General features: G+C 40.3%; 1 protein-coding gene across 10 annotated transcripts in view; it reads left to right on the top strand.

Moving 5' to 3' along the window:
* The window catches only part of synj1 (synaptojanin 1), a 32011-nt gene extending 14034 nt beyond the window's left edge, over nucleotides 1–17977 (top strand). For 3 of the 10 annotated variants that reach the window (XM_072659280.1, XM_072659281.1, XM_072659279.1), the window contains 18 exons: nucleotides 287–478; nucleotides 634–718; nucleotides 894–1034; nucleotides 2422–2614; nucleotides 2940–3098; nucleotides 3258–3414; nucleotides 4368–4485; nucleotides 4823–5035; nucleotides 5604–5682; nucleotides 6117–6279; nucleotides 7360–7545; nucleotides 7714–7752; nucleotides 7936–8067; nucleotides 9842–9877; nucleotides 10606–10646; nucleotides 11037–11226; nucleotides 13377–13732; nucleotides 16290–17977. In XM_072659280.1, the coding sequence (XP_072515381.1) occupies nucleotides 287–478; nucleotides 634–718; nucleotides 894–1034; nucleotides 2422–2614; nucleotides 2940–3098; nucleotides 3258–3414; nucleotides 4368–4485; nucleotides 4823–5035; nucleotides 5604–5682; nucleotides 6117–6279; nucleotides 7360–7545; nucleotides 7714–7752; nucleotides 7936–8067; nucleotides 9842–9877; nucleotides 10606–10646; nucleotides 11037–11226; nucleotides 13377–13732; nucleotides 16290–17123 (3314 nt within the window). In that variant the 3' untranslated portion in view covers nucleotides 17124–17977. Of the gene's footprint in view, nucleotides 1–286; nucleotides 479–633; nucleotides 719–893; nucleotides 1035–2421; nucleotides 2615–2939; nucleotides 3099–3257; nucleotides 3415–4367; nucleotides 4486–4822; nucleotides 5036–5603; nucleotides 5683–6116; nucleotides 6280–7359; nucleotides 7546–7713; nucleotides 7753–7935; nucleotides 8068–9841; nucleotides 9878–10605; nucleotides 10647–11036; nucleotides 11227–13376; nucleotides 13733–15344; nucleotides 15369–16289 lie in introns of all 10 variants that reach the window. The other 7 variants (XM_072659284.1, XM_072659285.1, XM_072659283.1 and 4 more) reach the window with 5 other exon arrangements.
* Nucleotides 17978–18340: the final 363 nt, after the last annotated feature.

Here is an 18340-nt window from a genome sequence, read left to right as displayed (position 1 = left end):
CTTCGTATTTCAGTGTTTGCTTTTCCTGCATTTGACTACCTGTTTATTTTTTTTTACGACCCTTTCATGTTCATCATCCTTCCAATAGAAGGTTTACTCAGATATAACTTTTTCATGGATGTTCCAACTTGTGAAAACTGTGGCATGTACCGTTTCTTTCATTTAGCCGTATCACGTGTATGTATTTTCCCACTTAATTTCTCATCATTTCTAAGAGTTCAGAGTTGTAAGTTGGAGTACTTATTGCAGGAGCTATATGGAGTTGACTGTGCTCATGTTTTTCCAGCATCTCCCAGAGTCTTGCTGGGCATGTGTCAGAACCACCACAAATACACCAGGCCCAAAAAGATCCGTGTATGTGTGGGCACGTGGAACGTGAACGGTGGCAAACAGTTCCGCAGCATCGCTTTCCGAAACCAGACCCTCAATGACTGGCTCCTTGATGCTCCTAAGATTGCTGGCCACCCTGAGTTCCAGGGTGAGTGACTCCTGCAAATGTGCTTGTTTCATTGTTTAGGATTTGTTATCTATGTGTATCCTTAACCTTGTTTTGTCAACACCGAGCGCTGTGATGGATATCCAGTGTACTGTACACAGTTCTGCTGTTCTGATAGCTGTTACTTTGCTTCATAGACAACAAAGCCCATCCTGTGGATATCTTTGCCATCGGCTTTGAGGAAATGGTGGAGCTGAATGCTGGCAACATTGTTAGTGCAAGGTAAAAAAGAAAAAGAAAAAAAACATGCATTTCAATAAGGAGAAGTTTTTGTCCTTCAGCCACTGCATCCTTCAATAATACGTGCCTAAATAATAAGTTAAAACGTCATATTTATCAGTGCCTTTGTTAAGTCTACCATTGAAGAGACATTAAATATGCCTCTCTACCCTCACAGCACCACCAATCAAAAGTTGTGGGCAGCAGAGCTGCAGAAGAACATCTCACGGGATCATAAGTATGTGCTGCTGGCATCAGAGCAGCTGGTGGGGGTCTGTCTCTTCGTCTTCGTTCGACCTCAGCACGCACCTTTCATCAGGTATACTCCTACCCTCCATGTGCTGATGCACCTGTGCATTTATTATTTTTGTTATTATTTTGTAGTTATTTAATTTTAAGCCTGTAGTATTTAATTATAATGCATTACACCTTAACATCCATTTGTTTGTATGAGGTTTTTCGAATTTAGTTGTACCTTCTCCTCCAAAACTATGGCAAAATAAATTCTTGTTATTGTTATACATGGAAGATCAAAAGAAGAGGATGAGACGGTAGATCAGAATTTCAGCTTGTATTTTCTAATATGTACATGTAGATCTGTTAAACAACTTGGGACATGACAGCTTTGGTGGCAGACTAAAGCTGATTATTCAGTTATTCAGTTTTAGTCTTAAAGTAAAGTTAAGTTAAAAAAAGAAAAAAGGGGGTTGCTTAACCCTTGTCTGTAGTAACTACATCAAGCAGGTGACCCACTGACATCACTGAACTGTGTTTTCTCCATTCAGTCTTTTCCTCAGAAGGGGAAGTTTATGCTCTATTAGGTCGAGGTGATTGGCTTCGTGATGGCTGTGTGTTATGAGTCTTTGTCTCGCTGTATGATGAAGGTCTTCCCAATTAGATAGGTATTTCTTTAAAAAATAAAATTCAGATAGACCCCTTAACTCATTTTGTTGCTGCTGTTCTGAATAAAGATTAGTTACGCCATCTCCATCAAAGATTAGTGAGCCTGTCCCAGAAGCAGCCATGCAAGCCTAGGCCATGACACTACCACCACCGTGCATGTGGTTGAGGTTGATCTTGTTGTAATCTTGCCTTCTGATTCGTACTGCTGATTAACGGTTTGCATCATAGTTGCATTGTAGTATGGATGTAGGATGTATATTTCAGGTCTATAAGTCTTGTTGGTGATATCACTTCTTCTTATTTTGTTTTTCATCACAATGTTGCAGTCAAATGCTGTTTCTGTTTTTTTTTTTGTTTTTTCTGTTGTTTTTTTCTTTCCCCCAAATTATTGTATTGAAATATAACCAATGCTAATGCAGTGGTTTTGATTGATTTTCCCTGATTATCCTGTGTTTCTCCCAAATACATGCCACTGGTCTTCATGTTGGTTTATCCTTTTTAACAATAAATGCAGTATTCACAGGCAAAACCCAGAGCTCAAACCAAGAGTAGGTTTTCAGAGCTATAAATTGTTTAAACAATCAATCTGATAACAGCACACCTGGGCAACAAGAAACACCTGTCAGTCAAGTAACCCATAAGAAATAAAAGCTGAAATTTATAATTTCAGATATTTATAATCTCATATTCATCTTGTGATAATGTAAATGTACTGATGTTAGTATAGCAACTGTTTTTCCTGCTTGCAACAGATTATATATATATATTTCTGTTTAGTGTTAAGAATTGTTTTTCTTGTACAGGGATGTGGCAGTAGACACTGTCAAGACTGGCATGGGTGGAGCCACTGGGAACAAAGGGGGTGTAGCTATTCGGATGCTCTTTCACACCACCAGTATCTGTTTCGTGTGCTCACATTTCGCTGCTGGACAGTCACAGGTCAAGGAACGAAATGATGACTACATGGAAATCACCCGCAAACTCTCATTCCCCATGGTAACTATGCCAGCAAATTAACTGTAAAGGTTTTGACCTAAATTAAATTGCATGATTTTAGAGCCACCAAGTGAAACAGCTGCCATATGATGCTGCCACCACAGCCACAATATACTCGGATGACGTATTATCTATGAAAATATGTGGTTGGTTGGCTTTATGTGCCTTGGAGGAAGCCTGTGCTCGCTTTCACCTTACCAGCGTTAGTAGCATGATGGTCCAAGCGGGCTTTGAAAATCACTAAATTAGGTCCATTTTTAGGTTCAATTGTCCATTTGAGAAAAATGACTAAATAAACATTAACCATTAACCTTGTCATGGCTAGGGTCGTCTGTTGTACTCCCATGATTATGTGTTCTGGTGTGGGGACTTCAACTACCGAATCAGCATCCCCAATGAGGAGGTGAAAGAGTTGATCAGGCAGCAGAACTGGGACACCCTTATCGCTGGGGACCAGCTGGTGGAACAGAAGAACGCAGGCATGGTAATCACCACCAATCAACACTGTTAATAGTATATCAGTTAACAAAATTGCTGTATTACGCTATATTATTATTATATATCTCTTCTTGATTTAATTGACTGAAAGAAAGAATCAGGGAATGAACAAACTGAGCTCAAATAAGTCTCCACTTGCTTGCAGGTATTTAGGGGCTTCATTGAAGGAAAGCTGGATTTTGCTCCTACGTACAAGTATGATCTTTTCTCTGATGACTACGACACCAGCGAGAAGTGCCGGACGCCTGCCTGGACTGATCGTGTTCTCTGGAAGAGGAGGAAATGGAACTTTGACAAAACTGGTAGGGTTGCCTTTCAGTTTTGGGGCATTTTCACAGTACCGCTTTTTTCCCTTTCCCAGGAGCGCTTGCTCTGAGAGCTCTGTACGTTTGGTCAATTGTGAAAGCTGTTTCGAGCCCAGGAGCAGCCCAGAGAACCAATCTCTGGTCCTACTAAAATCACTAGTCTGGGTTTCGCTTCAAGTGTGGGGTCCACTCCCAGTGCTGCATGTAGAGTTGCGTAATTGGTTCTTGTTTTCACATGACTGCTTCTTCTACTCTTTTACTTATCGCCTCCATAGCTAAAATTCGTCTTATATGAGAATGGCTCCTTCTTTTCACTTGTTTTAGGTATTCAGGACAAGTGTGAAAACCACTGCCCTGTAAGAGCTTGCTTTGGTGGATAGAATTGTAGTTTGTGTGCATGGAGTACAGAAATATCCAAATTCTTTGCTTTTGTTGCTGTGTGATTAGTATTAATCAGACAACGACTATTGTTTAGAGAATAAATGTGTAAAACATGGTCTATGTAATGAAGTCCCAGCTGATTATATTTGCAATCGGGAGGTTGCAACATTATAATCTATCCAAGCTCCTTCCTTCTCGGTTTTCGTTTTTAGCTGACATATCATCCAGTGAATACTGCGCTCTAGTGGTGTGAAGTATGATGGCCCAGTGTGGTATTGAAAAAAAGAATGAAATCAAAATATTACTCTGTACATGCAGCCATGATGTATGTAATTGGTTCTTGTTTTCACATGACTGCTTCTTCTACTCTTTTACTTATCGCCTCCATAGCTAAAATTCGTCTTATATGAGAATGGCTCCTTCTTTTCACTTGTTTTAGGTATTCAGGACAAGTGTGAAAAGTTTAGTGTTTTATTTTTTTTGTTAGTTTGTTTTATACACTCAGAGTTAAAGCATGTAATGCATCCTGATATGTTTATGTATGTGTGTGTGTGTGTGTGTGTTACCAGCTGAGGAGATGGAGCTGAATGTAGTTGGAGCTTCAGTAAACGACGACGATCAGTGCCCGTGGAGCCCTGGAGAGCTGAAGTACTATGGAAGAGCAGAGCTTAAGACCTCTGACCACAGGTATACCAAAAATAGTGTGGGATTCTGTGATTTTGAGCATTTTAGGTAATGAGCACTTTGACAATAAAAGCCAAATTACTTTAACAAACAAGGATACCTTGGTCCCAGGTTTGCTTCCATGCAGGTCTTTGATACAACAACCACCTTTAATTGTAGCAAGTAGTTTACACACAATAGGGTTCCAGGCATAGGTTCAGTGATGCACTGTAAACAGTTCTGAATGATAATAAAACAAAGCACTGTTAACATTTAAGTGCTGGATTTGGCTTCGTTTTTTTCATTGCATTTTGTAGTCACTATTATAATCAACCAAATTCTTTCTGCCTGTGTCCTCTAGGCCAGTGGTAGCTGTCATAGATGTGGACGTCCTGGAAGTGGATCCGGAAGCTCGACACCAGGTGTATAAAGATGTCATTGCCCTGCAGGGTCCACCTGATGGCACCATCCTCGTCTCCCTGTGCAGCTCTGGGCCTGATGACTACTTTGATGATGCTCTCATAGATGAGCTTCTGGACAAGTTTGCTAACTTTGGAGAAGTCATCTTGATCAGGTAAAAGCTCAGTAAAGAAGTGACCTCAATAAAGGCCATTTGTTTCATCTTAGCTGATAACATTGTTAAGCCCAAGCTGCTGCGGAAGTACTGGGATAGCCTGATGAGTGAGTTGCTTTGGCTGCCAAATGATCATTGTGGTTAACTCCTTGCAAACCACTGCCCTGTAAGAGCTTGCTTTGGTGGATAGAATTGTAGTTTGTGTGCATGGAGTACAGAAATATCCAAATTCTTTGCTTTTATTGCTGTGTGATTAGTATTAATCAGACAACGACTATTGTTTAGAGAATAAATGTGTAAAACATGGTCTATGTAATGAAGTCCCAGCTGATTATATTTGCAATCGGGAGGTTGCAACATTATAATCTATCCAAGCTCCTTCCTTCTCGGTTTTCGTTTTTAGCTGACATATCATCCAGTGAATACTGCGCTCTAGTGGTGTGAAGTATGATGGCCCAGTGTGGTATTGAAAAAAAGAATGAAATCAAAATATTACTCTGTACATGCAGCCATGATGTGCCCCTGTTCCACTGTTTGATTCTAATAAACATCTGTTTATTTTTAACAGGTTTGTTGAAGAAAAGATGTGGGTGACGTTTTTGGAAGGATACTCTGCCCTAGCTGCACTTTCACTGAGTGCCTCCACAGTAAGGAACTGGATTTCTGATTTCAGCTGAATGTACAAATTAAAGCTCTTATCATTTTATTGTAATTGCATTTATGAGTTAAATAAACGGCTTTACAGTATGGACAAAATATCATACTTTAAGTATGTTGGTATGTTTTCCTATATGCAGTGCATTGTTGTTAGTATAATATTGTTGGTCTGCATTGTTTTGAGTCAGGGATGATGTGACTAATGCTTATTTACGTATTGTATTCTTTTACACCACTTGTTTTGTAACGACCAATATTATGAGTAACAAATCGTATGTCATGTCCACCATAGATTGTGCAAAAGCTTGTTGTTCCTTCAGCACTGCTCAGTGTGCCATTAGAACTTGATGGCACTAAAATGAGACTTTTACATCCAAATAGATCCAAAACACCATATGGATAACATTCCTTACTTTGTGTTCAGGTGATGGGAAAGACCATAGATATCCGTCTGAAAAGCCCAGGCTGGATCAAAAGTCTGGAGGATGAGATGAGTGTGGAGAGGATCTGTGGCAACATCCCCACCTCCGCCAGTTCGACATTACTTGCTGAGGATACTGACATGGGAGATGAGTTTGACATGGAAGGTATGTGGGCTATGATTTATAGATTTTGTATTCAGAGGTGCCCTAGAATGAAAAATTGTTTATCTTGGCATCATTCAGTAATGAGAGTTCAGTACACGACATACCATGAACCTCAAACACTGTTTATACTTCATTCAAATGAAAATCCTACATAAGCAACAGAGGCAGCGGGCACTTTTTGTGAATAGGTTTCTGAAAAGATGTACATCAGATTGTGCATCAGTAACACTGGAGAACTGCATATCACTGCTAGACAAGCAAAAAAGATACACAAATCGGGCTTAATGACCACAGCTTTGCATGATGCCAGTAGCTGGAGAAGGGCTGTTGAAAGTGATTGATGAGAAAGCAAAAAACACGGAAAGCGAGTAACATCTGTGCTAGGCTAAAAGCTAACTCTAGTCTAGCAGCATTCCAGGTGGGGGCATTCAGCTAGCTGGGCTAACCACATGGATAGCAGCACTATCTGGTAAGACTTGAGGTTGACTGTTTGATACTGTGTGAGCCATCACAATGCCTTGATGTAAACCAGTCCGTCAGAGCAAAGCTCTTCATTCTGCAGAAAATACATTAGCTAGTAGCTCTTTTCACGGGTTCCATGGGTCAGTATAAACTCTTTTATGAGCCAAAAGAAACATGCTATAAGATGCCATAACTAATAAATAATCTGAAATTAGCTAGGTTTAAAGAACAGTGACCATTAAGTCAAGTTGTGTTTTGGTGACAAAGTAAGAGTAGACTGAAATTGAATCTGTCTCAAAGTTCTAGCTAACATGGAGTATCCTGAATAGTACTAAATCTGGACACAGAGCTTAACGCATTGATAAAATAAGCCACACTTCACAAGAGAAGAAGGAATGTTCTCTGGCTGCAATTCGTTTGAGAACCCAATGACAATTTTAAATGAAACAAAAAATATTGCTGTTAATTTAATACTTCTTTTATGGATTATAATAAATGAAGGGTCATTTTCCTGCTGCATTTTTAGCCACAGTAAAATTCAGTTAACAGGTGGTCAGGATGACAGTCAAGTCATGTGAAGTAATGTCTTTGTGGTCTTTGGTGCTACTGTGTTTGAAGGTGATGTGGAAGAGGAGCTTGAGGACATTCTTCCTCAGCATCTGCAGCCTGGACTGGGCATGGGTCCCGGGATGTCTCCTGCTGCCTCTCCTCGCACCAGCCCTTGCCCCTCTCCCACCCACGGAGAACCTGCACCTCCCAGTCGGCCAAGTAGAGTCCCTCTACGCACAGCTGGACCCCCACAAGGTAGAGCGTACACAATATACATTTTGTTGTTAATCATCAGACACTAATTATATATAATTACAATATATATAATTAAAGTATATACAGATCATGTCTGCTCCTGATATTAAGCTTTCTACAGACTCCGTTTCGGTGTATTGATTTGACTCTTTTCACTGCATACGAAAGGCGGCCTAAGTCCTGCCACGTGTAGGAGGGAACTAGCAGGTAAAGAGCCAGGCTTCTGGAGATGCCGCTGATGTGTTGAGTGTGTAGTGCGGGCTCTTAGAATGTTAGTTATGCTTGTGATGTGTTTTTGTAGTGCTGCGTGTTCTGCCAGATCTCTGCTGCATAATAATAATGATTATGATACTCATAATGGTGATAGTAATCAATGATTGTTCTCTTCAGGTTCTCCTGTGGATTATCAGGCAGCAGGAGCTCCTCCATCTCAAGGACTGGAACCAAAACGTCCCCCTCCCCCACGTCCTAACGCTCCCCCTGCCAGACCTGCACCACCACAGCGCCCCCCGCCACCCTCAGGTACTGCAGACGTCTCTTTTAGCATTTACAACCTCAACTGATTTCATAGCATGGTCGTCTGTTTAACCCTGACATGTAAGGATTCGATTTTTAGCTGAAATATTTCCTTGGTCTAACACTGGCCATTTTTGTGATTGTTAAAGTATCGACATTACCCTCGTTTGGGTTAATGGTGAACAATGACTTGATTTGTCTTTATCATTTACACACTGATCCTTCCAAAGGTTCATCTGGTAGGAGGGAGTCAGAAGGTAAAACCCAGAGTCTGTGCAGTAGCAAAGCAATGTGTTTTTCATGTAGTGGTTGAACCTGTAGTTTAAGTGTATATTTTACAGTAGTTGACTTGCCATAACTGTGCAAATATGTCATATCTGATATTTGTCATTTGTTACCAAATACTTTACTATCTGGCTTTTATGCATTTATTTATTTATTTATTTTTATGCACTTTACAAATATTTATGTTCAGCATACATTACTAGTCAAACATTTTAGAACACTATTTTTTTTCAAGTTGAGTTCAAGTTTAAATCTAGTGAAAAACCTGAAATGGTGCAAAGCTAAGTAGTAAACTTTTTAGGTAACACGTCATTGGTTAACAACTTACAGCTGGTCTGTAGCAGTGGGAGTAAATTAAGTTTTAAAATTTGATGCAAATAGTTTACTCTGTACTAAAGCAATGACCCATATTTAGACCTATATTTTAGCTTCTCTGGTAAAAAAATGTACTGAATTAACACAGCTAATGAGACCTGATCTTAGATTAGTACTTTTACTCTGAGATGCTTGAGAGTCCCACTGTTGGAACAGACTGTGTAACTGCAGTGTTTAGAAAACATTGCACAGATACAGATCATTTTAATTCTCAGCAGTGTTGCTCTTCCTTTTAGACGATTTACATAAAAAACAACAGTGTTTTGAGTACAGGTCCTATACTATCAAAAAAAAAGCTGTAGAGAAACAGGAAGGGGTCTGACGGACTCAAATTCACACCAGCATCAGAAGACATGTTTCTGAGAGTCAGCAGCTTGTGTGATGAGCTTAACACTGAACCAAGTCTCAGTTTCAACTTTGAAGAGAAGACTTGACCGGTTGAGTGGTAGTACAAGTCAACAAGATTGCAAGAAAAGCAGTTTTGTCAGGGCCAATGGAGGGTGTTCTAAAACTTTTGACAGTAGGTCTAGTGTAGGTCTGGATAATATGCATCACAGATATTTATGTTCAGCATAGGTCTGGATTTGCTGTATCATTTTCTGCAGATAATTGTGATGTTTTCTCAGCCTTTGAACATTGTCAGACACTGAAAACTTGAATTCTGTGTTTAAAGGCTTTGCAGAGCCTCTAAGCCTTCTTTTTGATACGAGTGATAATGAAGGTAATTATGAACAAAAAATTGCTGTCATAAGATTAGCTCTCCTCTCCTCCTTCTGTGTTTGTTGTGGATCATTAGCAGTGTGTATTGGAAGTTTATGCAGTGTGGCCACAAGTAGGGTTTGCCTTAAAGATCCCCTATTTCAGTGCATAGACGGCCAGTTGTCCTACTCTTACAGCTGTTGTGAGGATGTAGTATTCTAGCCTATTAATTCCAAGACTGGATAATAGAGGGACAAATGTGGTGAGAGAAAAACAAAACAAAACTTTGTACCAGGTAGAGTATGCATAGACACAGTTTCGTGATCGGCCTTCATATATAGAGTTTCAAGTCCCAAGCATTGTGATGAATACGCTGAAACTGAGAATAACAGTGGATTGCTTCCTCCCCCATGCTTCAAAGGACAAAAAAGCCCTGCTTTAGCCAGAGCAGATGCCGGTAAGTATCTGTGCACCCAGGCATAATGTCGCTTCTTTTCTTGTATTCTCCTGTAGCTGGCAGTAGAGAAAGTATGCAGTTCTTGGCATAATCCACAGCTAGTCTTCCACAGCTCCGTAGCAGAGCCGCTCCTAGGAAGGTTGGCCTGTCTTCACCTGGCTAGCGGAATGATCCCAGCTTGGCCGCTGTCAATAGCATTTTCCTGGCTCCTCCATTCGGGACGTCTCAGTCATTTAAGTTGCGTGAGAAAGGGAGTGTGCTCTAGAGCCGAAGAATAGTTCAGTGATCTGGCCACGTTGTTGGCCAGGTAGTTCAGCCTGGCAGCAGCTTTGCAGCTTGACCCCCCACTGACCAGGAAGAGGTGAGTCATTCTAAGAGCTGTGCTGAGAGCCAGGGAGGAAAGGAGGTGGAGGAGGAGGACGAAGAGGAGGGTAGGGGAGATCGGCCTTAGATGAGAGCACTGCAGCGATTCTGCATACAGTGGTTTAGACTTTTGTCTTCACTTCTAAGACCTTAGTACTCCAGTAAACCCGGAAAGTGATACGCCTGAGCTGGTTGCTCTATAAATGTGGCTTTGTGGGCATGTTGTGAGATAGTGAGGCAGCGAGGTGCCTGAGGTTGAAGGAAGAAAATTAGACAGCAGGCAGTACTCTGACGGTAAATCTGTTGATGGTATTAAGAAAGTAAATATTCATTTAATCACAAGCATTTTTCTTCTTGTGTTACAGGACGAGGCCAACCGACTGGACCTCCAGGCGTCCCAAGGCCGGTGGGTAGTCCTTAAAGATGAGCTACTAAAATAGTTCTAAAATAAAAATCGTTTGTGGAGACATGTTTAAAACCATTGTAAAATATAAGTACACACATTAATGTATTCATATATTAATGTGTCAAGATATTATAAACCAGTAGTTCATTATGTTGTTTAGCAACATAATGTTACCTATTGTTAAGGGATCTAATTTCTTTGCAGTAGAATTGTGTATTGCAATTATTATAAAAAAAAAGTGTACCACAGTTGTACCATTGCATTTTTGGGCAGTTATATAAAAGTAATTAGCTGGTTAAGGCGTGTTCAGTATGTTCTCATATGGCAACACTATGTAAATTTGTTTACTTTGAAAGTAAAGGTGGTAATATCTAAATATCTTTATTTCAGAACATCCCTCCTAGAGCAGGAGTTATCAGTGTGCCACCCCAATCCCGTCCACCTCCTCCTTCTCACCCTGGAGCTCCCAGACCCATAGCTGAGGTTCATCCGGGTGCCCCCCGACCTGCCCCAGACAACCACCCAGGAGCACCGAGACCCATCCCAGAACCACAGGCCAAACCAGCAGAGCTTCCTCTGGGTAGGTGAACATATAAACAACTTGCTAATACAAAGTCCTGGCATGGTTTTGTCCTTCATAACAATGTTAACAAAATTATGATTAAATTACATTATTATATTAAAATGCATTGGTTAATTAGTAATGTGACCTGGTTAAAGATTAGACTCAACATTGTTTGGAGGAAGACTACCACTGTTGGATTTCATACATGCCTTCATTAAAACACTGAGGAACACAGAGATTAGTCAAGGTGCTCAATGCTAGTTTTCTTTCCTCTTTATATGCTACTACATTGAGGCAAATACAAAATAAATAATATATACAAGTTGTTTGCATTGATTAACTTGGCTATGTTTAGTGCTAACTACGAATGCAGCAGAGGACTGCTCTACTACTCCTGATGTTTTCTTTAGTTAGCTAATAATCATATAATACAGATTAACGGGAAATTAAGCTGTTTGACTTGCAAATGCGTTGAACTCAACACGTTGAACAGGTTATTACCTTATTTGTATATTATTAACCCTGTTATTCTGTTATTAGTCCTAACAGTTATGACTTATTTAGTTTTGGCATGTTTTGTGGAGTCCCACAGGGTTCTGGTTTAGGGTTTGTCATGCTGATTGTGGCAGTAATATAGTTAAGAGCGTGAAGATCAGAAGGGTGGGTTTACACACAGGGTTTAAATGGTTAACTCACCTGTCAGGAACTGATCATGACGTGGTGATGATGATGAAGATTGAAGAAGGCAGCACTGTAGTGAACATAAATAAAGCTCTTCATTTGGAAAAATACACATTATAACCAGCTATGCCAGCCGGCATCCTCTCCTCTTATGCAAAACTGGTGACATCTGCTGTTCTGCATTAGAAATTTTAAGGCAGCTTATTTAGGAGTACTTTTAATACCGTTTTTAAATTCTATAATATATATATTTCTACTATATTCTTCTTAAATTATTTATTTCTTATTTATCTAAGCTTGAATCTAGGGCTGCAACTATCGAATATTTTTGGAATCGAGTAGTCTGTCTTTTTTTCATCAAGTAATTGGATAAATCATACTTTTGTGTTTTTAAACAACTGTATTAATGTTGTGTTATGCAACATGAAAATGAACAATCAATTGGCTGTTATTCCTCACAAATGGTTTTCATTCAAACTTTTTTTATTAGATCAAAGCTTTCAACCTTTGGCTTATTGGCTCCAGAACTAAGCCCATTTAATTAACCTTTCTGTGACACTTTTATGATGTACTTGGAAATAAAAACTCTGAAATACAACGTCACAAACATTTGTCCTTAGTTTTATCTTAATTAAAAATTGGGGGTGTACAAAAGGGATCAGTCATTTCCAAAAGTAAATCTATCTGCTAATTAATGTAGTCATAAATAAATTTGTCCATCTGTTGCGTTTATTATCACTACCTTATGTATGGGGAAGGCGTGTGTGTGTGTGCGCATGTGCATTCGTGGGTTGGAGGGAGGGAGAAATGAGGAGGGATAAATTACATGAGTGAGATCTTGGCGCATTTGCTGTCTTGCTACTTATCATGCCTAGTCACTATCGATTCATAACACTGACTACAAATAATTCGAAATACTGTACGTTCTAACAAGTACTAGTAGCAGTTAGCAATTGTAAACATATGCTGTAGAGGCTCTGAGTCTGCACTCTCACACCGGTATCTTAATTTTCCATTGCCATAGAGAGCAAAATAAATCGCGCCACCTTAAATCTGTGAAATCTGTGCAGTTATAACAGTCCGTGTAAAACAGTGAGACCGGAGCTGCACAGTAGTCCACAAGGCAGGAGCGATGCGATAGTGAAGACATTTAAAATAGATGGACTTTTTTTGTAATCGAATTAATGAAGTTACTCGAATAATAGTTTCTGCCCTGCTTGAATCACCAAATCGCCAATTTAATCGATTTAGTGAATTGACTCGTCCTTAAATGACAACAAAAAATTAAAAACCAATGACTTGCAAATCAATTTGTTGTCAGCTCAAAGATCCCACACCCCTGTTCATAGCACACAGCAAAAAACTGTGATTGGTGCATTTTTAGTACACCGCTGCACTTTAGGCATCAGCATTTAAGAAGATCTTTCGCAATGTCCACTGCAGTAAATGTAACAGCCTGCCCTGTGTTGTGTTTTTGCCTACAGGTCCTCCTCCATCCCTTCCAGGCCCTATGAGGCCACAGATGGCCTCTCCCATGCAGCCTCAGGCCACTTCTCCCATGCAGCCATCAATACAGTCACAGCTCCCTACACCCATGCAGCCACAGCTGCCACCGCCCATGATGCCCCAGCTGGCCGCACCCATGCAGCCCACTTTAGCTGCTCCTCTGCAGCCTCAGTCCGCTGCCGCAGCTACAGGAGTGCCCACCCCCCCTCAACCTGGCTTGGCCTCTCCCAAGCCCCCACCCCGTAGTCGCTCCTCACACGCTCTTCCTCCTGATGCTGTCACTGCCGCTGCCCCTTCCCCTGCCCCTACTCCCGCACCTGCCCCTGCCTCTCAGGTTAGTCTTGCACAATGCAATACACTGCACATTTCACTTTTTGATCTGAACTCCATGCTATTCACTTGTTCTTCTGAAGCACAGTTAACACATTGAACCCTAGGCTATTATTTAGTATCTACCATAAATGATTCAGTAACTGCTATAAATGATTAGTATTTGCTATATATGAATTAATATCTAGTGTAAATGATTCGGCATCTACTATATATGATTCATTATCTACTATAAATCTCCGTCTCTACTAGAAATTATCCAGTATCTACTATGCAGACTATTATTATTACTATTACTATACTATTATTCAGACACTGCTATAAAAGATTCAGTATCTAGGTTACATGATTCACTATCTTCTGCAAATGATTTAGTCTCTGCTACAAATTTGTCATCTACTATGCATGATTCAGTAACCGCTATGAATGATTTAGTATCTAGTGTATATGATTCAGTACCTACTATAAATATCAGTATTTACCATAAATGATCCAGTATCTACTGTAAATGATTCTGCCAGTATGATCCAGTATGAATGATCTAGTATCTACAATTCGTGATTCAGTAATTGCTGTAAATGATTCAGTATCTAGGTTAAATGATTCAGTATCTACTATAAATGATTCATGGTCTACTAGTAATGATCAGTATCTGATGTAGATGATCAAATGTCTTCTGTAAATGATTCCATCTGTGCTATAAATTATACAGTGTCTACTATGCGTGATTCAGTTACTGCTGAAAATGTTTCAGTATGTACTGTAAGATTCTGTATCCACTACAAATGATTTAGTATGTACAATGCACGATTCAGTGACTTATGTGGTTTGCGGGTGGAGAATGGGCTTAATGGGGCCTTAGGGGGTTAAAACTGGTTTAGGTGTACCGTCTGTAGATGTTCTGTAATGTTAGTTATCGTGGATTTAATTCGTCCAGGGTAAAGTGTCTGTGTAATTTCCCTAAAATTACCACAGAAAGCCCATGATGGAACCTCATAGACCAAATCAGCTTCAGCATTACATGGAAAGCACTCAATAACAGTAACAACAGGTTACATAACCATGTCTAATACCAGGTTTTCTTTATACATTGCTTTGAAATTACTGAATCTCCCAGGTAAAATGAATAGGCCTTCAGACTTGTTCTTATTATTAACATGCAAACGGTTGTACGAAGCTCACTGGTTCCCTCATTCCAACCACGTTTTAGAGCATTTAGAGCTATTTTTTTATTTTTGCACCAAAGTGGATTTTCAGTAGAAACGCAGCAGTAGATTTATGCCAAATTGATGTTTCTGGTAAAGTACTCCATCAGCGTATCAAACACCAGTGATCTTTGAAGTTGTCCAAGCACTGTTGCATGGACAGTAGGATGAGGATGCTGTAGAGTAGTTTAGCACTCCCCAGTATGAGCTACAATCTGATGGGCCATCTGGGTCTCAAGCACATCTACTTTATACTTCTCTCTCTGGATCCATGTTGGAAGAAATTTTTCCAGTTTTTCTTACCTTCATCTCTAACCTTAATCTTACCCCTTGCTGCTGCCACCTCTCTCTGTAATATTTCCAACTTTTGTTGATGCACGTGTTTGTGTGTTTATCTTTCTCTCTCTCAAGCAGGAGCAATCCTCAGGTTGACAGGTATTTAATGCCAATTTTGGCCTCAGTGCTGTCTTCACAGAACCATAGTCTTCCTTCACAATGTATACTCATACATTGTAGAAATCTCCATGTTCTAGTTGTTGTTTTTTTCCATCTTTCACATTTCTTAATTTGGCTGTTTTTAAATTAAGTTTATAGATGGTTTATTATTTGTAGTAGTTATGATATAGTTTGTATTTTTTGGTTAAACTTAACTTGAACCCCTTTTCATTGAGTGCTGCTTATATGGATGGTGTTACTAGCAATGTTCCTTATATGGATAAACCGTTTGTTTTATATGGATAAACAGATGGTTCAAGGAAAGTTTAACCCTGTTTGTTTGTTTGTTTTTTTAATGGTTTCAGTTTTCATTTTGAACATCCCATGCTTCTCATGCATGGACGTTTATGGATATTACAAGGTATTACCTGTTTCTAAAGCAAACGAGAGGCTTAACAACAGCCTGATAACATTCATGTTGTGTGTAACATGACTGACTCGATACTTATTACTCTATGTGCCAGTTTTCCAGACCCAGATTAAGTTTAGGCCTAGACTAAAAAAAAATATCCCAATGACAAATCACCATTGATGCTTAATCCATGTCTGGAGAAACCAATTCAATATGCTTTACGTCCATACGTTAAATCGGTGGTTCTCAAACTGGTCGCCAGGGCCGCCCAGGGGAGCCTAAGGACCAGTTTGTGAAAGACCGCTTTAAATGTCTGTGTGCGGAGGACAGTGAGAGTCACCCAGAGTATCAGTATTCCGCAGCCCTTTTGTCATTTTAAAAAAAAAAAATTTTAGTTACTTGGCCAGCAGTGATTCTAATAACTAGGGAATTATATGTTAATTAGTCCTACATTACACCATGCTGAAGCCTAATCTTGAATTGCGTCTGTGTGTGATTTCTCCCCGCAGACCAATGGAATGAACGGAATCCAAAGAGAAGCACAATGGAAACCGGACCCCTTTGACTCGCTCACCTCCGACCTGTTTCCCTCCACTTCCTGGATGAACACCCAGTCCCTATCAAGGAACGCCTCCCTCTACGCCTCATCCACCTCTTCGTCTTTTTCCTCATCCACCCAGCCCAACTCTCTGTCCCTGGATTCCACTTCTCTGTTTTCCTTGCAGAACCCAACAGCAACTCCAGACCCCAATGACTCCACCCCCTTGCTGGCTCCTCCTCCGCCCTCCCGCAGCCGTTCACAGGAAACCCTCCGCGCTTCCCCGAACCCCGTCCTGTCCGAACTCCAGCCCAGGCCCAGCAGCACCAACCCATTCACTGGCCCCCTGGCCGCAACTCAGCGCCGCTCACTCACTCCTGACTTCTACGCCCAGCAGCAGGCCCAGGCGGCTAAGCCAGGCCTCCACAGAACTGGGTCTGCCCTGGACCACAGCGCCACCCTCCCACACTCTTTTTCCAGGCCTTCAGTTCCAGCTCCAGCTCCACCTAAGCGCACTCAGCGGTGGGTCACCTTTGATGACGATTCGGACACGTTCAATACATTAGGAACAGCTCCAGCACCGGCAGCAGTGACGGGGACTGCTCTGTTGTCTTTATCCTCCACACCAACATTCCAGCAGTCTCCGAGCATCTCTGGCTTTGACTCTCTCAGCAACTGGGCGACGACCCCTACCACCACAGCATTCCCGACACTGCCCCCTCCTGTCCCAAGCAGGACTAATCCCAGTGTCACCCCGAGGAACCCCCCTGTCCCTGCCAGAACCAACGAGTTCACAGAAAGATGATGATGATGATGATGTCTAGTGTAATGCTCTGCTGAAGTGCACGTGGGAAAACTAGTGAAATATGATTCTGTATTTGTGTATGGTTTGTACAAAAGTGTGATGTTTTCCAAAGTGTTGACTTTTCCCACTGAAAAAGCTCAATCGTTTGCTTCTTTTAACCCAGAGCACGCCTGGATCCAGTATGACACACTTACAAAACTCTTTATCTTAATATAATGGTTGGCAGAGAGCCATGCCCTCGTCTGTACGCATTTGTGAATACATAGACACGCACAAACGGTGTGCAAATTACTGTGCAATATTTCAGCGTTCTTTGGCCAGATGCTTCTTCCTTCTTATCACTTAATAATGCCATCTAATTGTCTGCGTACAGGTCATGCGGCACTTCAGAGAAACTTAGGAAAGTGGGGAGAAAGGTAGAAGACTGCAAAAACGTACAAAAAAGTCTCCATAGGAACGTACTCGTTTTGCACATAATGTTTGATCTTAAATAGAGACCGCTCTATCGTGCAACACCTTTTAATGTGGCCTCTACCGTTTTAATTAACAAAAAAAAGCTGCAGGATTTGATGGTTCTTCAGGCTCTTTGTATAATTTCTCGCTTATTATGAATGTATGTTCAGTCTGTTATAAAGTCTACATTATTAATATTATTTAAATTCACCACTCTGCATTAAAACTGCATCGTAGATCGCTGTGCTTAGCTAAGTGGTTACTTTCTGAATGGTCGCAGCGATCATGTGTCTGATCACATGGGCCCATTCTTTGCTCTGTGTTCTTTTGTATCTCTAGACCAATGTGCTACGTATAAGTTGTGTATATATACATATATATAAATATATATATTATATATCTTTCATGTTCTTGTACGTTTTCCTAGTATGAATAATGTAAACTAGTCTAAAATGTGTGTGTGTGTGTGTGTATGTATGTGTGTATATATATATATATATATTTATATATATATATATATATATATATATATATATATATATATATATTTATATATATATATATATATATATATATATATATATATATATATATATATATATATATAATATACACACACACACCATACTGGCATACTGGTAATGCACTGAAAAGCTCTTTCCATTAGGTCTTCAAATGTACTTTGAGGCCAGAGTTCTGAGTTTTCAGGTTTACAGTGAGAGAGAGAGCATATCTGTGTATCTGTTATTCGTGGCATGAGGGCT

The sequence above is a fragment of the Salminus brasiliensis genome, chromosome 16 (assembly GCF_030463535.1).
Source record: "Salminus brasiliensis chromosome 16, fSalBra1.hap2, whole genome shotgun sequence".
Taxonomy (NCBI): domain Eukaryota; kingdom Metazoa; phylum Chordata; class Actinopteri; order Characiformes; family Bryconidae; genus Salminus; species Salminus brasiliensis.
This window is presented reverse-complemented; position numbering and strand designations above follow the sequence as displayed.